Source organism: Aedes aegypti, chromosome 3, assembly GCF_002204515.2.
Source record: "Aedes aegypti strain LVP_AGWG chromosome 3, AaegL5.0 Primary Assembly, whole genome shotgun sequence".
In the NCBI taxonomy this organism is placed as follows: Eukaryota; Metazoa; Arthropoda; class Insecta; order Diptera; family Culicidae; genus Aedes; species Aedes aegypti.
The window spans coordinates 201133601-201153208 of NC_035109.1; the positions used below are offsets into that span (position 1 = coordinate 201133601).

The window sequence follows — 19608 nt, forward strand, 5'->3', positions numbered from 1 at the left end:
GAAAATGTGTTGGCGGCGCTTAAGGTGCAACTGTTTGCTATCCATAAATGATGATAGATTTTGTAGTTTTGGGGATGTGATATCGGTTCTACCGGACAGAGATGAACTGAAAGTGTATCAAGATGCCTGTTGTTAGCAAGCATATGATCCGATGGACCAGTGCACGAGTTCACTAATTTGACGTTTGAGCGGTGCAGAATCCACTTGTTTCCATGGTCACGTAAATAACACGGCACCGCTCAAACGTCAACGAGTGAACGCGTGCATTGGCCCATACACGGAGAAAACGGAAAACCCATATTTGAGTATTTTTTAACTTACTTTTGAGTTATTTTTCTCTCCCTATTTCATTCGCTCCTTCTATTGTTGTCAAAGAGCGAAGAGCAAAACAACCCAAAAACCGAACCGTAGTGCGTTACCTCAAATTTGAGTATGTGGCATAGTACTGGAAGTTGAGTTATTTGATCTGCCGGTTGAGTGAAAAGAACTTAGCCAGTAGGTATTTTTTCGCATGGCACAGTACCAACACACGGCGCACAGTAAAAGTCATGAGAACCAAAGAATGCATGGCACGTGCAGAGGCTCATATAGGGCTCTGTACAAAAATCATTGCCTCTCTTTCACTCTTTCAGAAAATTTGTAAACAATAAGGCCAGTAAACGTCAAAATTCCATACTAAATCAGGCCTATAGGCCTCTGCACTGTTTTGATTTTGTATGGGGTTTTGACTTTTACTGGCCTTGTTGTTTACAAATTTCATGAAAGAGTGAAAGGGAGAGGTACATATTTGTGCAGAGCCCCATAAGACTATCCATGAGGAGTGTCCGCGATAGGACTGACAACTAAAAGTATGCATGCAACCGAAGCGAATGGGTAAACAAATCATGCGAGTGTTATCAGAGCTTTACTTTTTCTTTTATTATTGAACGGTCACTCCAGCCCACTGCTAAGTAGCCATGTTTTTGAAATGAGCATTAAATTCAAGAGTAATTACTCACTTTGGCCAAATCGTATCAATGATAATTTTACATTTTGTTGAACTTTTTTCGAGGCTCAGTGTAAAAATTGTTTTCGTTCAGAATCAAATATATTGAGCGTTTGCAACTGTGTGTTTATTTAAAACAGCATACAGTAGTATTAAACACATTTCCCTCATGAAATTAGTTTCGCCATTCTAGATTGTTTGTCCCGAAACGACTATTTGTTTACTAACATTGAACTGTCATGGGGAACCATTTCCAAGTAGGAACCAGAGATGGTGGCTCGTTTTTTTTCCCATGGGGTAGTATTGTGGTGCCAGAAGCCTGGGTCACTCCAATCGCGAAACGTCAAAAACTCATGATAAACAAGAATCCAGCTGATCGCAGCTGTCTCATGGATTGTCTTATTGTGCATATGGTATTGTGCTCTGCACGAGAAATCCACGGAATGCGTTTAACTGAAAATCTCGATATATATCGGTATACCACGGCAATAGAATTATTAGTAGTAGAACGCTAGTAGCGCTGTTGTCACAAAACTGATTTTAATTATTCTTACCTTTAATTATAGTTTTTCATTGTTTGTTCAATGCCTTGTCGTTGTTTATGTTTTTATAATTAATTTGACACTTTGATGCCCGGTACTCAGGCTGTCAGTTCGTGGCAAACTAGATGTTGGTAACACGAACAGCAGCGACATTAGCATTCTTAGGTTAATGCTTCTACTACCACGGTATACCGTCGCAGTGATAAATAATAAAAATCAACAAATATGTTTCAGATTTGGCAACTTTGGAACATTTGCGTCCTTGTAGAACGGAACAATCTAAGTCTACCTACTTGGAATCTTACGTTGCGTTTGAATTGCGCTCATAATCTGCGCGTTATCGCCACCGCTGGATGTGGATTCAAAATGAGCGCCGCAATATCACAGACAAACAGACGTAACATTGACGAAATTCCCGTAGATTTTTTTAACGATTATTTCAGATTCACTATGTTACAAACCTCACAACCAGAAGCACGCACATCGTTTTTCTACGTGTTTCACGCTTTACACTAGCGCGTGAATTGAGCGATGGATTTTAAATAAATTCGTTCTAAGTATCACGTCTGTTTGTCTGTGTTTCTTTCCCAAATTTTATAACGCCAAAATTTTTAAATATTCAAGAGCTTATACACAAATCTTATTACGCCAGGCAATGGACATGCCCTATATCAACTGCAGCGATTTGCAGTAGACAGGATGTCCCGGGCCCGATCTATCTGACAAGCCAATCGAGCCCTCTGTCACCATAGAAGATGGTGTCTCCATCATGTCGATAGCCTGTATTACGCTTAAGAGAGTGAGTGGGCACGGTGCTCCCCTGACCGTTATTATCAGAAAAAAATCTCCATCAAATCTGTGCTCACCAGTCGTTTTATATAGCTATGCTGCATGTCTGGGCAAAATTTCAAAAAAATCGTAGGGCGTATCTCAAAATTTCTCCATAGTAATTTCCATACAAACCTATATTGTCTTTGGGCCACCTTTAAATCACCACCAAGAAAGCTGAAAATTTCACAGAACACTATTTTTATGGTAAAGATGGTAAGGAGCATATGGGAGATTGGATTTTCAAACATTTTTAAATTTTGAACCGCCCTAATCTGAGATATTTCAACGGATTTTTATTGGCCGTGATAATGAGAAGTAATAAACTATCAAAATTTGGTTCAAAGTAAGTGTTTTTAGTTATTTGTAACCTCTGGGTGAAGTTTTGAATGATAAAATCGTCGAAGTTTTGAGTTACGCCCTTTTTGAAGTGTAACTATTAAAATAACCAATTTTGTATAGATTAATTAGGCATTCTAATACTGGTAAGCATGTTCAAATGTTCTCAATGACACATTGCACTTACATTACTTCAACGTCTTTCACAATGGTCTGATTTTTCATAGGCTCAAGCGATGTAAGGCATTACGGAGCCAATTTTATCATGTAACCAAATTAGTTTTTATTCGAAAATATTCTGGATAGTTGAAGCAATGAACTCACGATTCAGTTTATTTAACATGCAAAAGGGTTGTTTAGCAAAGTATGATTTCTTTTCGTTTGTCTTAATTTATTATAGCAGCGCGTGAGTCTTTACTTCACAGGCACAGTTTGCGATGGATATAATGGAATGGCCACAGAATAATTAAAAAAATCCGGTAACAAAAACTGGAGGTTTAGTATTCTTTAAATTATACACCTCTCAATTCCATTACCCCGGATATCATGAACCTGAAGAGCATAACCTCGAGTTCCAGTTCCTAGAATGGATTTACTTCGAATTCCATTATCACGGGGCAATGTCATTCAAGGTAAATATAAATTCTGGACAATAGCATTCAACAAACTGGTGTGTTTATAGTGATGAATCTCGGGTTAATGACATTCCGAGTTTCATCGGGGTTATGGGGTGGAATCTTACAAGAGAGGTTTGATTTTAGTATTGATTTTTACGGAAGACATGTGAAATTAAGCTCTGCAAGCGTTATTATTTTAAAATCAATGAATCCAAACAATACCAAATATTTCTTTTTTTCTTAAACGTATTTCAAGTATTGATGCTTACTCTTCACGAGTTGGCTTGAGAATGGGTTGATTGATTCATACAATTCTTTCACTATTGTATTCCATGATCCAGAACTCTTGCGGATATACAGTCGCCTCTCCACATCTCGATATCGAAGGGACCATCGAGATAGGGAGAGATCGAGACATAGAACACATTTTTAACGAACACTAGATTGGAAATCACTCCGTTACCAGGAAAATTAAAAACAAACAGGTGTCATTTCGTCTTCGCAAATTTTTTTGAATCTCTAAAATCTAGTCTAGTAACCTTTGATAATGGGCATATCGACATATGGAGAGAAAATTGGGAACGAAAATCACATCGAGATAGGGAGATATCGAGATAAGGAGGATATCGAGATATGGAGAGTGAAAATGTACACGCTCGTTCAAATCTACTCAAAAGAGAGTAACTTTGTCTCACTTTTGAAGTTTCAAGTTAGCTGTCAAAAGTGAGTAACTTTATTTTATCAAAGTGAGTAACTTTTTACTCAACCATGAAAGAAAACGACCTTACTCACTTTTGAGTAAACACAAACATATTTGACTCACTTTGTAAACGTCAAAGACTTGTGAAAATTTCGCGCGCTCGAACTGACAAATCCTCCGTTGTGGTGAAATTTCTTCCGTCGTCGTGATGTCGGACTGTTTTCAAAAACAGCCGAGATAAAAGCCGAGCCGAGGATTGAAAATGACCAAGGTTTTGATCAAATAACCGTAAACTGTAAGTTTTACCGCCGTTCTTTTTATTGGACTAATTATCAATTCTTTACAGTCTAACCGGGAAGGCTACTGGATCGGTCAAACTACATCCTCCATGACTTTCATCAATGCCCCAGATATTTATAACATCCGGGGATCCATTCCAGAGCAGCGAAAATTTCAACACAAATATCACATTTTTTTTACTTGTTATCATGTATTATTATTATGTATTATGTATGAGATAATGAATAAATGTTATGCTCTTTGTATATTTCTTCTGATTTTATAAATAACATAATACATTTATTTCCAAAATTATTATTTCCTGAAGTGAGTGACATCTACTCACTTTCGCAAATTTAAGATTAAACGAAGTGAGTAAGTGTTACTCCCATATTGACATTTGACTATGTTACTCTGAAGTGAGTAACGATGGTGTTACTCACTTTTGAGCAGTTCCACTTTGTTCCGAAGTGAGTCGAAATCTACTCACTTTTGAGTAGATCTGAACGAGCGTGTATGCAGACTGAAGGGACCGAAAAAATCATCGACATAGGGAGAGATATCGAGATGTAGAACATCGAGAAGTGGAGAGTCGACTGTATATAGATTTGTGAAAAATCTAAATGTTGTAATGTATGCTATTGCAGTTTGCGTTTGACGTGAAAATCTTGTTGAACTTGACTCCAAATGCGGTAACACAAAGTAACCAAAGGATACTTAGCAACCATGATGCATATCACCGCCAACCAAGCATAGAAAACCAAAATTTGACTTCGCCTACCTTGAGAAAAATCTTACCGCGTTTGGTGTTCCCGCATTTGATATTTGCATTTCAAACGCACACAGCAATACAAATGATTACAAAAGTATTGATAGTGGTCTAGAGTGCCACAATTTGGCCAATAGCGCATTACTCAGCAATTGGGTCCTAAAATGTTCAATGAATTCTTGTTTTTATTTAATAATACGAAAGAGCATGTTATTGCAACTACTTCAGCAAGTTTTCCAGCTCAAATAACGGCTATAACATTTTTAAACTTCAATTTTAAAAATGGTTTCGAATATGAACCTTGACACTTGTGATCTTGTTTGACATTAACTTTTTCGACAAAAATGCCACAGGGCATATAGTTTGAACACTGGGGTTGTTCCTATCTAACATAAGCTATTTTACGAGACGTTTGAATGACGTTTTCTGGCGGGCCGCTCATTGTTGTTGTTCAAAAAACTAGCATAATATCTGAATGGCGCTGGTCACATTTTTGTTGGCAATGGCGTCCCCGTCTCTTTCAGCGCATGTTTCTACCCGGTTTACATGTATTATGTTACCAGTGATGAAAAATATCTTCCCTGCCTGCTGATTTCAATTTTACATGCGAAAATTAAAAACTTTGTGGCATTGCCACCAGCGCCATGGATGAATAAGCTCCTTCCAAATGTAGCGCTAGAAGAAACGTAAATAAATCGGCCCGCCAGAAACTTTCAAAGCTGGTAAACAAACGGAAACCATATGATTCGAAACGTCTCATAAAATGGCTTATTTCGGAAGGGACACGGAAAACAAAATATACCCAACATTTGAGTTTAAACCAAAAGGTGTGACAAAATCATAAAAAAATGTTTTTTGTACTTAAACCAATGAAAATCAATTAAAAATTGAGTAAACATGTGTTTCTGCCCTAAACTTAAGCGTTTAAGACTAAAATTGAGACAGGGCTTTAGGACCCTATTGAGGTTTAAGTTCTGGGGCAGTACAAAGTTAGCCAGAACAGTCGGGGCAGCTAGTTGGGTTATAACAATATTTTATGACTAATAATAATAATATAAAATTGGCTCCGTAATACCTTATATCGCTTGAGCCTATGAAAAATCGGTCAATTGTGAAAGATTTTGACGGCATGTGAGTGCAATATGTCATTGAGAACATTTGAACATGCTTACCGGTATTAGAATGCCTAATTAATCTATTTGAAATTGGTGATTTTAATAGTTACACATCAAAAAGGGCGTAACTCAAAATTTCGACGATCTTCTTATTCAAAACTTTGCCCAGAGGTTAAAAATAACTAAAAACACTTACTTTGGACCAAATTTTGATATTTTGTTGCTTTTGATTATCACGGCCAACAAAAATCCGTTGAAATATTTCAGATTTCCTTTGAATTTGTGGACTTACAAAATCCAAAGGGTGTAGCTTTAAAACGGGCCCTACGATTTTTTTGAAATTTTGCCCAGACATGCAGCATAGCTATAGAAAACGACTGGTGAGCACAGATTTGATACAAATTTCAAAATAAATTTAAACAAAATGCGTTGCGAGGGGCGGGTGGACATCGAAAACGGTAATTTTTGGCGTTATGAAATTTGTGACTGAGCCCACCAATCGGTATTGCCAGCCTTCTGTTGCACAACGAATGAAGAACCAAAAGCTATGGCATGCAGAGACAGAGATAAGAGAGAGAAAAGTGCTTCTTTTCAGCACCGAAAAGAGTATTTGTTTATTTTTATTTGAAAAGTAGGCCGTTATTCTTGATGAAATGTTAATTGATATACAATGTATGGTTGGATGGTTGACCGGGGTGGCACATAGGAATGATCAAAATGAATGTATGTCAATGATATAATGATATTGTTTGCAAACGACAAGTTTATTAGTTGTTAAACTTATTGGAAATAGTTTATTGACAAAACAGTACAATATATATTGCCTAAGATTGTTTTACAATAAAATTTGCTCCGCAAATTTGATATGTGTTCTGATATGTTTCGTTAAATAACGATTTTGTTGTTTTCTACATCTGTACGTATCGGAACTGGGCAAAGATATGTAAAGCATACTTAATGAAGATGTTATTCGACTTTGATGAACAATCCAAGTAACTATGCCACTGCACCTGTTATAAATGAAGAAATAAGGTTATTATTATTATAATTGACTAAAGTTGAAAACAACCCAATATTATCGGTACGTTAGGACCATAGTTTGTACTCTCTTGATATGAAACATCATACTCGTTTTTTTTTGTTTAATGAAGACAAATGGTTCTTATGAAACCATAGCCTAAACATAGCATTATGTGGCATTATCATCAATGAGGTATTAGTGTGGCTCTTTTCAACTTTAGTGTTACTTTGATGGTTAATAACTTCTTATTTATAACTACAGTAACATGGTTGTTTGGAGTGCATTCAAAGTATGACTGCTCTGCAGTTTACTAACATGGATTCAGAACAATTTGTTTTGAAAATGAAAACTACTCAAAATCTCCAAAATATATATTTGTCTTGTTCTTCAATGCGTGTAACAGTAAATGAATAGAAAATGAGCATTACAATTTTAAATTCGAAACCAATACCTGTTAGCTTCAGATATGCAGAACATTATTTTATTTTGTGCAGAAACACTTAGAATGTATTTGAAAGTGAATTTATTTTCTGCATGAAATCATATCATATAGCTATGAACAAGTTGATCAAAATTGCCCTCATAAGATGATTTATCGCTATATATATTGATGAAAAGTTGTTTTCTTAACATACTGTGATCTCTCATAAGATATTGGGTTTCATTGTTCTGTTTTTTCTTTACACTGTACCTAATCGTGACATTCTTCTATTCATTTGATTGTTTGCAAATTTCACTCAACACGTTTTGTTTCGTTATTAAAATATTTCTTTCATAAAAGGGTACGAATGTCTTGTAAATACAAGTCAGTGTATGTGGATTGATTGCACAACTTTTTCAGTTTAGGTTCTAGATAAGGTACTCAACTCCTTCTGATATGTTTGTTTCGTATATATGTGATGAGTTTCAAATTGAATGGTTGATGGTAATCCATTATTGTATAGTTCAGAAAATTAAACTTCGTTGCAAATGTTAGTTCGTTATAAACCTAATGCTGATAAATTCTGTAGTATTGCCTAAGCTGAAGTAAACCAACTCAAAATAAGTTAGTCTCAAGTGTTTCTAGGCTTTTATGAAATAAGTTAACTGAAGTTCAATGCCACTCTATGCATACAGTATTACATAATTATTATTGCAACGGCATTACTCGTGATATCATTTGTGTTCTATTGAAACACTGGACGTTTTTGCTGATGAAGTTAACTAAATGTGTGCATTGTTTTTCACCATCCTTATTTAGTCTAGAGAATTGTATAAATATAAGTATTTTCAAGTTATACAACAATAATGCTTGCATTCTTATTTGCTTAAGCCATCTAACGTATCAAAAATAAAATGTTTGAATTTGCAAAGGCAGGGATGTGGTTGAGAGATTATTTGTGTCAGTCAGTATTTCATAACCACATAACTGGCTTTAGTTAAAAATAAAGTTTTATATCCCCATATTAGTAGTTATAGCCATCATATGAAGATCCCAAATAGGAGTAGAATTGCGGCTGAAGAGGAACTGAATAATAATATGGCGAGTATAATTCTGGTGCCACTCAATCGAGAAAACCGGTGTTGACTAGCTTTTCGAGGAAAAACTTAACATCTCCGAGTTCCGAATCCTTGATGCCTATCGATTTGAGCATGCCCAGATCACCGTTTTCCACCGCCATGAACACAGATCTCAAGTGTTCCAAATCGGACCTGGAAATAAAATATAAAAAGAGATAGTTTTTATGAACAAGGATGTAGCTAATGATTTTGATTCGATTATATTATCAATCCAATTGAAAACTGGAATTTTCGAGACGCGAAAATCTTTTTTTCTCTTAATATCGCGCCAGCAAGACTCGCACCGCTCCTCAACTCGCTGCATTTTGAATTCAGTTTTTTAGTGTGGCGCTGCATTCTTATGATTTTTATGAACACAGCGCACTATTCACATATTAGCTGCGAAGCTCGTTGTCCGAGAAAACAATAATTTTAAATAAGTGTTGGTCTTGATTTCTACCGGATGCATAATAGGGGAATTAGGGGCATAATGGACACATCAAGCAAATACTTTTATTGAGACCATACAATGAAATTTTATCAATTTATTCACGGCTAGTTTTCAAGTTTGGTATTAGTACTACGTGCTACATTCATTCATGGTAATAAAAATCATATCATATGTCAGAAAAGTGACAAATAAAAACCGGTCCAAAACAAGGCTGGTAAAAAGGTATCGGGGCAAAATGAACACTTGTATGAAATTCAATGATTCCAAAATATTCAATGTCTGCCAGTCATTCCGATGTGTAAAAGGGCTCTTCCTCTATCATAAGAGCAAAAACGAACCTTTCTGGGTTTGTTATTTTGCTCAAAAATAAGATTCTCCCACCGCCTTGCTTATATGCCAATTTGAAGCAGAGAAAAACTTAAAGTCAATATTCAAACGATAATTGAAGCAAAACATAAACTTTTTTACCGTCAAACATTTCAAATGCAATACAGATTTCATGCAGTGTATGAACTTTTGATGAAGTATGCGTATTCTCAGAGATTGAAGAGGTGTCCATTTCGCTCCGGGTGTTCATTATGCCCCTAATCCCCCTACATGTATCGGAGCTAAGTCGGGCAAGGTACACAGCAGCAGTGATGCATTTTGAACAGAACGCGAGCCAAAATTAAACGGATCCCGAGCCAAATTTGCACGAGAACGCAGTAGACAATGAACTTATGAGCAAGAGCCCGCCACTGCTCAAGAACGGCCCGTTCAGCTCGCAATCATGGGAATCTCACTTGGGAAATGAATAAATACCTACTTAGCTTCAACATGAAATATCTCGCGATCTAGGTTAAATAGAGAAAAACCAACTTCGACAAAGTTGTTTAGTAGATCGAGGGTTGACATGCGATGGTGATATTTCAGATTCAGTTACGGAATTCCGTCCTCAGGCGACGCTAGTGTGCATGAAAGTTTTGCTTTGCAAATATCTTAGGAGCCTTCCACTTGAAAAGATGGCTCCTTCGGACATAACTGGTCAATCAAGTAGTAGATCAAGGATAAAGCACATTAATGTCCCATGTAACGCGGGACACCCTATCAGATCTCGTTCCCAATTAAACATTATTCGTATTGGATGTGTATTTTACAAACATGTTAGGTCTAAAATCATGATTCATGGCTGATTCGGTAAACTTACAGTTTTTGACAGCCCATCATTTCTAGAATTACTGATGTTCGGTAAACTGGCATAGATCTGTCAACATATTTTACGAAACCTCTGTGAATTCTCAGCGTCATCGAAAACGGTAAAATATTCTGGTGAAACTTCGGTAATCAATATGATAGATTACCGACATCGGTAATGTCGTAAGATGAAGACGTCAAACCGTGATGTGTGTTTTTTTTCAGCGTTGCAAAAAAGCTCTTGGAGCCAATAAATACGACGAAGGTAGCTAAAGTACAGATATGCTGTGTAAAGATTAACTAAATTATTTGCTAAACGAGTGCTGTTTTAGATAGATTTATTCCCGATCACGGATGATACCGCTTCTGGTCTAAGTATGCTCCTGAACTATCGTCCAGATGCGTACAAACTTTATTGTTGGATCCAATAAGTTAACAACCATAATGTTCATCTGTTCCATATCCTCGGAATAAATACATTTTTTTTTTATTGATTATGCTTTGCTTTTCGTCTGATGAAAAATTTGGTTTAAAAAAAACGGGGGGCTGAGGCTACAGTTTTTTGGTAACGGATTACCGAAAGATCGGTTGGTTTGATAGCTGCGCTCCAAAATGCAAATCACCGAATAATCGGTAGTCCGTTGGATTACCGACAGATCAGCTGTTGAGATTTTGGTAAATGAATTACCGAATTTGGCCATCTGATCTAAGTATGTACTGCAAAAGTCGATGGAAATATCGTCAGTGTTACGTCTGTGTGTATGTGCTATGATGGCGGCAAGGACAGCGTCGAGACTTATAGATGCAGAGATTATGAGTTCGATTCCAAGTGGTGGCAGGTACTTTAATTGAACGTTGGGAACATTAAAATCAGATACTTATAAGTTGATTTCCGGAAACTGTGAAACAGCTTGAAAATAATATACTTCTTCGCGACTGAAAATGGGTGAACCAACGTGCGAAGTTCGATTTTTGACCAACTTCGCCGCGTCGCGAGTCACTTTGCTATATATTGCGGCGCTTATATTAAATCCACATCCAGCGGCGGCGGTAACGCGCAGAAGATATGCGCGCAATTCAAACGCAACGTCAAAATTCAAGTAGGCTTGGATTTTTTCGTTCTTCAAGGACGCAAATGTTTCAAATTTGCTAAATCTGAAACATTTGGTGATTTCCATTATCACTGCGACGGTATATCGACATTTTCAGATAATCGCATTACGTGGATTTATCTTGCAGAGCACAATACCATACCATATTTTAATCGAAAACTGTCGAGTATTATTCTTAAGAAGATTCTTGAGGAATACATTTTGGTTTGGTATCGATAGATACCTCTATTACAAAATGATAGGTTATAAATCACAACTGTTGTACAAAGTACAACAGTGCGATAGCTCACTTACCGCATCAGATGCAATGCAGCTCCAAAATCTTCAATTGTTTGCGACTCGCTGAGAGCTATGGCTACTTTTTCTACTCCTCCCAAGGGTGCCAACGCATCTCTCGCTTTGCTCCCAAACAGCTTTTCTAGGTAATTTGGCCCATGCGATGCTAATAAACTCTGCAAAAATGATGCTGTTTCCTCCACAGGTGGTCGTTTTGCTGAGGGAGATCAAACATTCATATCACAATCTTTTCATCTAAAAATATATGGACGTTTACCTGCGGTACAGAGCCTCATATCTTCATCGTAGCCGTCTGAACAGTCAGGTGCTCCATCACACAAGTATTGAATAGAAATACAGTTTCCGTCACCGGGACACTTAAATGGTTCATATGGATGACATGCCTCTGTAAATAGAAGAAAATTTTATGGTTTAAAATTTTATCCTTTGGATGTTTTAAACTTTTGAAGTTATCCGAAAAAAATATTAGAGTGTTTAGAATTCTAGGAGACATTTCAACCGATTATCATGATTTTTAAGATAAGCTCCCAAATACCATTGTAAAGTCATTTTTGTTTAATATTTAAATTGACAGGAAACGAAATAACGGTCTAAACAATTTTGTATGGAGAATGTTGGTCCCCCAAGGAACATAGGAATATCCTCAATGTCTGGTGATCGATAATCAAAATCGACTAAAAAGAAATGGTTTTTGAGAACTTATAAAAAAATGATGCATAATATTGAAAAACAAAAAAATCTTTTGTGGTTTAAGAGGATGAATTTGTATGTCCATCGTTCTGATGTTTCGCCCCGCCGTAGTTTGCAAAATTGTCATTGCTATTTAAATAGAAAATCTTTTGAAAACTTTTTCATTAAAATAAAAAAAAATCATTCTCAAATTTCATGACGCTGTCCTAAAATTGTGATTACTTATACAATACACGTTAAATCAGCGGCAATGTATGCATATGGACGGTGTATATAAAGCAAGCATTTCTGTATGACTACAATCAAGGTGATTTAAAGTGAGAAAGGGCCGCACAAGAGTCGAATTGATGTTCTAAATTATAACGTCTAATGGCTCTAGTGGGGCCCTTTTCCACTTTAAATCTACTTTTGTTGTAGTTCTACAGTAATGCTAGCAACAGCTTGAGCAACATGGTTACTTGGGTATGAATGAGTCCAGAGGATGTGACAAGCTTTCGGAAAAATTGAGCAGTTGAACAGTTTTCTGCGAGCTTCTAATGTGTAGTTCTCTTGGTAGTTCTTCAAGTATCTAAAATTTAGTATTTTCTACGAGCTTTTTAGGTATAGCATGCAAATGAATGAAAAATTATCATTCTATGAATTCAACTGTTTTTGAGTGTAGCTTCAACATGGAAATACGTCAGAATTAGCGGTTGCCTCATTAACAAAATTTGTTTTTTTTTTTAATTTTTTTTTTAATTTTTAATGTGGTACTTTCACTGGACATAATGGGTAATTGACAGGTCTGACTGGGCCGTCCCTTATTTTTCAAAAAACTGCGAAATGTTATAACACAGACTGTCTGTGGTTATGAGTTCGTTTTAGGGACCGTTCAAATATTACGTAACGCAACTGGTGGAGGGAGGGGGTCTTACAAAGTGTTACGGCTTATATATATATATATATTTTAATTTTCCATACAAAAGCTGTTACGTGGGGGAGGGAGGGGGTCTAAAATTGGCAAATTTTGCGTTACGTAATATTTGAACGAACCCTTAAGCTAAGTATGCTGTTCCGCTCAAGAAAAGTAAAAAATTCTGCTCAAGAAATGGTCAAGAAATTTCCTACAGTGAGCTCCATTTGAATTGACATTTCTTTTCAACTGCGTACTGCGATCAAAGAAAAATGCTTTTCTTGAGCATTTCTTGCAAGAAATTTCCCACGCATCGAGATAGGCGATTACTTTTCTGTTGAAGTGCATAGGGGAATTCGGGGTAAAACCGACACCCTAAGCTTATTGATAAAATTTGTGTACTTTCGCTTGTTAAACGATCCTGAAATTGTTGTAGAATCACATCTTCTTCTTCTTCTTTCTGGCGTTACGTCCCTACTGGGACAGAGCCTGCTTCTCAGCTTCTTCTTCTCAGTGTTCTTATGAGCACTTCCACAGTTATTAACTGAGAGCTTGCTATGCCAATGACCATTTTTGCATGCGTATATATCGTGTGGCAGGTACGAAGATACTCTATGCCCTGGGAAATCGAGAAAATTTCCAACCCGAAAAGATCCTCGACCGGTGGGATTCGAACCCACGACCCTCAGCTTGGTCATGCTGAATAGCTGCGCGTTTACCGCTACGGCTATCTGGGCCCCAATCACATATTGATCATAAATCTATCAATCCTTGCGATCGCTGGATGATATATTAAGGTTATATAGTGATTTAAATCAAATTGATATTTCATCATTTTTAGGTGAGACAATTGAGAGTGCGGGTAAGATTGACACCCTGTTGGGGTAAAACCGACACATCCACTTTGAGTAGAATTTATACGTTGTGAACATCACCATCACATTGCATATTTAAAAGAATGCTTCAAACATGGCTTTCGACATAAACGACCCCTTCCTCTAAAAGATTATTCACATATTACGTAAATAATTGAGGAGAGGCCAAAGATCTACATAATATATGTGAAAATTTCAAATGTCACATGTTAATATTATAAAGTTGGGGTGAATACATGTGGATATTTTTAATTTGTGTTCATGGAATGCTTATGAAGATAAAATTGTAGCGAATGATTGATTGTGAAAATAAATAAATACTGTTTTATTTTTACAAAACAGAAAAGTGTATATTTTTAGATAATAAAAACTGTCGAACCTCATGGTTTGTAACTAAACAATAAGATTAATTTATGTGAAAAAAAATCAAATTCTATTAATTCTTCAATTTTAAATGACAAAAATTTCCTCAAGCTTCATCAAATAAGTTGAAACGTGATAATATAGAAATATTTTTTTAATACTTAATGATAGCTTGTGGCAAGTTATATAGTGTCATATTTTACATGTTAACTAGTTCTTCATCCGTGAACTTCACTGGAATTCCAAAATTAAGACTCACATGAACTACAGAGATAGTCTTCCGATTAGAAAGATTCCCTGAAGTTAGATTATGAAGCAAAGAAAGGTGTGGATTTTACCCCAAATGAAAGTGTCGATCTTACCCCGAGTGGACATATATTTTTCAATAGCGTTTTCAGCTATCGAAAAACCAAAAATTAATTTCTCCTTCATGTTGTATCAACGTAATAATAGTAAATGATGATGTAGATGCAGAACAAATAATGACATTTTAAAAATTTCACATGCGAAATAGTTACAGAATAATGCGAAATATTGCAACTGCTGTTGCTACTATGTTATCCAATACAATTTTGTTGTTTATTTTGGCAGTTTATTGGTAGGTAGCGTTAGTTGTAATGTCATTTGAAACACAGCATTTCACAAGTTAAGATAGAGCGTGGTGGAAACTGCATGAAAATCTGCTCATAACATGAAAAATCGAAAGGTGTCGAGCTTACCCACAGTGTCGGTTTTACCCTGATTTCCCCTACTTCGCTTTAGTCAGAAAAAATCTGGAAAAAATTGTGGTCCGTATTTGGACCTGGAAATCAAACTGTGGTTCACATCAGGTTTGTTACTTCTGAATGCACCATACTGCCGTTATCATTGCGCTCCGGTGTGTGTAAAGGTAGTCATACTACATCGAAAGAGATGAGAGCGCTATGCATTCAACAGATACCCAACTCTGTATCTTGCTCTCTCCCCTTTAATTCATGCTATAATATTTTATAGTCTTTATGTGATCTGTGAAAAAATATACATGTTTCTTTATTCATGAACATCAGCAAAAATAATCATAATGCGATTTATTTATTTTTAGTATATAATAAATTTCTAATCATCCATTTTTTAAATGGAAATAATTGTAAACTGCTTGTAAAGTAACCGTTTGATTTAATATACGCAAACTTTTAACTCCTAGAAGGTATAGAAGATATATTAGAAGCCAACTTACCACTCCTTTTTGAAATCGGAGCCATATGTCCATATAGACGGCTAAGATCGATGCCAAGCACTGCAAGTGGCAGTGACGCAAATAGGATATTACAAATTGCAAACCAATGCGCTTTCGACATGTTGCTTTAACACTGAAGTTACCCTGTACAGGCTGCCTTTTTTATTCTATTGAATTAGCAGTGGTAATAAAAATAATAAAAAAATCTGCACCGATAAAATTGAGACGAGTTTAAAAATTGCGTAGGTTTTGCTTCATCCACGCGAAAGATAGGTAACTAAATTTTTAACTACTAGCACATCGGAACCACTCATTAATCATCGATTGCGTCGAACTTTTTTCAAGGAAAAATATCCTTTTCACTAATGACTAATTTAAATAAATTAAGCTTTTTCACAGATATAAGACTTGCGTTTCACGAGCACTTAAAATGGACTGTGACGTTTCGCGTAGGAAGTTTTCCTTTTTATCATAATTGAAAAATATATGCGCATGCGCAAAATATCGTTATGGAAAAAGAATTCATTTAAGGTGTAGGAGGTGAAGGTTACCATTGTTCAATTGGTAGCACAGCATTTGTAGCAAGGACTTGATTCTGCAGTTTCTAAAATATAAACGGCTGTAAACTGTTTTCTTAAAATACATCAGGCAGAGATGTATTGTTCCAGTATAACGTCGTACTTCTTCTGATGTTTTTTTTCGGCGCAATCATATCTTGTAGTTTAAGTGTGTTTAAGGCCGGTTGGGGTACCAGAGGAGTCCGCGACACGTGTAAAGAGGAAACGCTCAGAAGCTGGCAGCAGAAGTGGGATAACTCCACTAAGGGTAGATGGACCCATCGACTAATACCAAATGTGTCAGATTGGTATGGTAGAAGCCATGGGGAAGTGAACTTCCACCTGACGCAGTTTCTGTCAGGACATGGTTGCTATAGACAGTACCTGCATAGGTTCGGGCACTCAGAATCTCCTGCGTGCCCCAATTGTGCTGGTGTAGAGGAAACAGCGGAGCATGTCGTGTTCGATTGCCCCCGTTTCATTGTTGTGAGAGGTCGCATGCTCACTACATGCGGAGGGGACACGTCCCCCGACAATATTATAGAGAGAATGTGTGCGGATGCCGAGTGCTGGAATGCAGTAACTACGGCTGTCACTCACATTATGTTAGAATTGCAGCGTCTATGGCGCGCCGACCAAGAGTTGGCTGCAGAGGATTAGCCCTGCCGAGGCTGGTCCCTTGTAACATTGTTTAAGTCGGCTAAGAGAAGCAGTTTGCCTAGGCTACTTCTGCTACACGTGTTGTGCTATATGCACTGGTCCCTTCCCGAAGAAATACCGTAAGGTGGTTCCGGGGAGATGAGGGTCTGAGTCCAAGGGTCATGTCGATGCACTGTTCACCACTTGAGCAATTCTAAATGAATTGCTCATGCACAGTGCATAGGCTGGTTTTAGCGGGTCGTCGTTGGTGCGTCATCCCCGCATTCCCTGAGTTATCTTCTCAGGGGATCTGTTTGCAGATTTCCCCCTTGTAAAAAACAAAAAAAAAAAAACAAAAAAAGGCCGGTTGGCTGTTGGCAAGAAAAGTAATCTATATCGATGCGAGGAAATTTTTTTCACAGAAATAGCTAAGAAAATATCAAATGGGGCTCTCTGTAGGAAATTTCAAAGAATTTCTTTACTTTTCCTAAGGGTTACCATCCGTCCTGATTTAGAGGGGCATGTCCAGATTTTGAGATTTTATTAAGGCTTTCTGATTTATTATTTGTATTTCAAGTTTTGCCCTGCTTGTCGAACATCATGGAATGAAATGTTAAAGATAATTCTAACTTGCAAGAGCTATAATTCTGTCGCTATGAGAATGATGAAGATCTTCGTAACTCTCATTATTTATTTTTTGAAAAAGGTAGTAAATCATGGGAACATGAAAATGTTTCCTATCGTAATGTTATACTTATTGGGATGCAAAAATAAGGCATTCCCTCATTTGAATGCCATCTTTTGACGTAGAACTACGTCTTTCTTCTGTATACATTGGAATTTCAAAATCAAAAGCGTAACGATGGCATGAAATGAGAGAGAAGTTCCTGCTAATTTTGTTGCTTCGCGTTTCAGGCGGAGGATTTGCCGCACGGAAAAGATCTGGTCCGTTGTCGAGCGGCCGTCGATGAAACCTGCTTGATACTTTCCCACGAACTCGTTTGATATAGATAGGTGATAGACGATGGAAGAGAATCTGGGATAGCACTTTGTAAGCGGCGTTTAGGATGGTGATTGCACGATAATTTTCACACTCCAGTTTGTCGCCCTTTTTGTAGATAGGGCATATAACGCCTTGCTTCCACTCCTCCGGTAGCTGTTCCGTTTCCCAGATACTGACTATCAGCCGATGCAGACAAGCGGCCAACCTGTCTGGGCCCATCTTGATGAGTTCGGCTCCGATACCATCCTTGCCAGCGGCCTTTTTGTTCTTGACGCGGGCTCAAACTTGACACATTTTCTAATTAGTTTTATCAAAAATAAATTTCAGCTCCGATTAGCACTTGACTTGAAAATCAATTGCTTAATTTTCATTTTGCCATTAATAATATTCTTTCATTAAAGAATCTACGTCGACAATTTTCTATGTTCACGGTTTAAGACATATTTTTGTATCAAAAACTTGTGCGTCAAGTTAGGCACACAATGTTCCTTATAGTTTGCTGCACAAAATACTGAATTGAAAATGAGAAAAAAGATATATCATCGATTTGTTTAGTGGAACACCTATACACAACCCAATGCTTTATGTGATAACATGTCGCTCGCCGTATAAAAAAGTGTAACCAAGGAGGAGGACAGTTTAAATTGGCAAAATTTAGCACAATGTAATTTATGGACGCCCCTAATGTTACAAGGGAGCTTAAACAAATCACGTCATGAGTCGAGGTTGGTTGGTTTATTGAAACATGTATTATAGGGGCGATCATCAAGCCCGTCACACAAAAATTGAACAACCTCGCCTCTTTGCCCTATGTCACATTCTTAATATCGAGCATTTAAAATTTTTGTATACGTTTTACGTGTTATAGTTTATGCAGATTCTCAAACATTTCTGGAACCCATTGTTATTCATTCTAGTTCTCAACCAATTTATTGCAATTTTTAAAACTACCCTCTTCGTTCCACCGTAATTCAATTACGGTGCCCAAACGTTTCCATTGTTAGATCTCACGACAAAACAACTATAGGTATTCACATTTGCAAAGATACAGGGGGTGTCCATTCTGCCCCCGGTACCCCTACTTGACTATACTTTGAAATCAAATAAGGAACATAATTGTGTAATAAATTTGTTACTAAATTTTCTCTAATTCTAGCTGACGTACCTTCAAATTTCAACAAAATCGATTAAGTTTAACTTTAAAACAAGTTCAGAATTTAAAAAAATTCTGTGACCGCGTCAAATATGGTACATTGTGAAGTGTTGTGAATAGTGTGTTCCATAAATCTAAACATTTGTACTCTTACCATATGTTGAAAACTCTCTGCAATGGGGTCGAATTTTCATCCACGTATTATATTGGACATGATGTTGAGAAATTCGGCAGTCCCTTCACTGACTTCTCAACTCGGTAATCACCGCATCCGATGTCATTTTTTGCACAGGCCGGAATTTCATTTGGTCTTCGCTGCTAAGGTCACCCATGGTCAAACCATGTCTGTCCTTTGAAACTCCTTTTATTAGTTCCAGGAGATGCATCTACGATATGATCTTGAAATAATAAGGAAGCACATCTTTATGATACATATAATTTTCTGAAATATGA

At 36.9% G+C, this 19608-nt stretch overlaps 1 protein-coding gene across 1 annotated transcript; it reads right to left on the bottom strand.

The window, feature by feature from the left end:
* Positions 1 to 7052: 7052 nt before the first annotated feature.
* On the bottom strand, positions 7053 to 16261 carry LOC5576157 (IDLSRF-like peptide). Its single transcript, XM_001662456.2, has 4 exons — positions 15804 to 16261; positions 12024 to 12152; positions 11765 to 11963; positions 7053 to 8887 (listed from the first exon to the last, which is right to left on the bottom strand). Exons 1-4 carry the CDS (start codon positions 15922 to 15924, stop codon positions 8740 to 8742), a joined length of 597 nt encoding a protein of 198 aa, XP_001662506.1. The 5' UTR covers positions 15925 to 16261; the 3' UTR covers positions 7053 to 8739.
* Positions 16262 to 19608: the final 3347 nt, after the last annotated feature.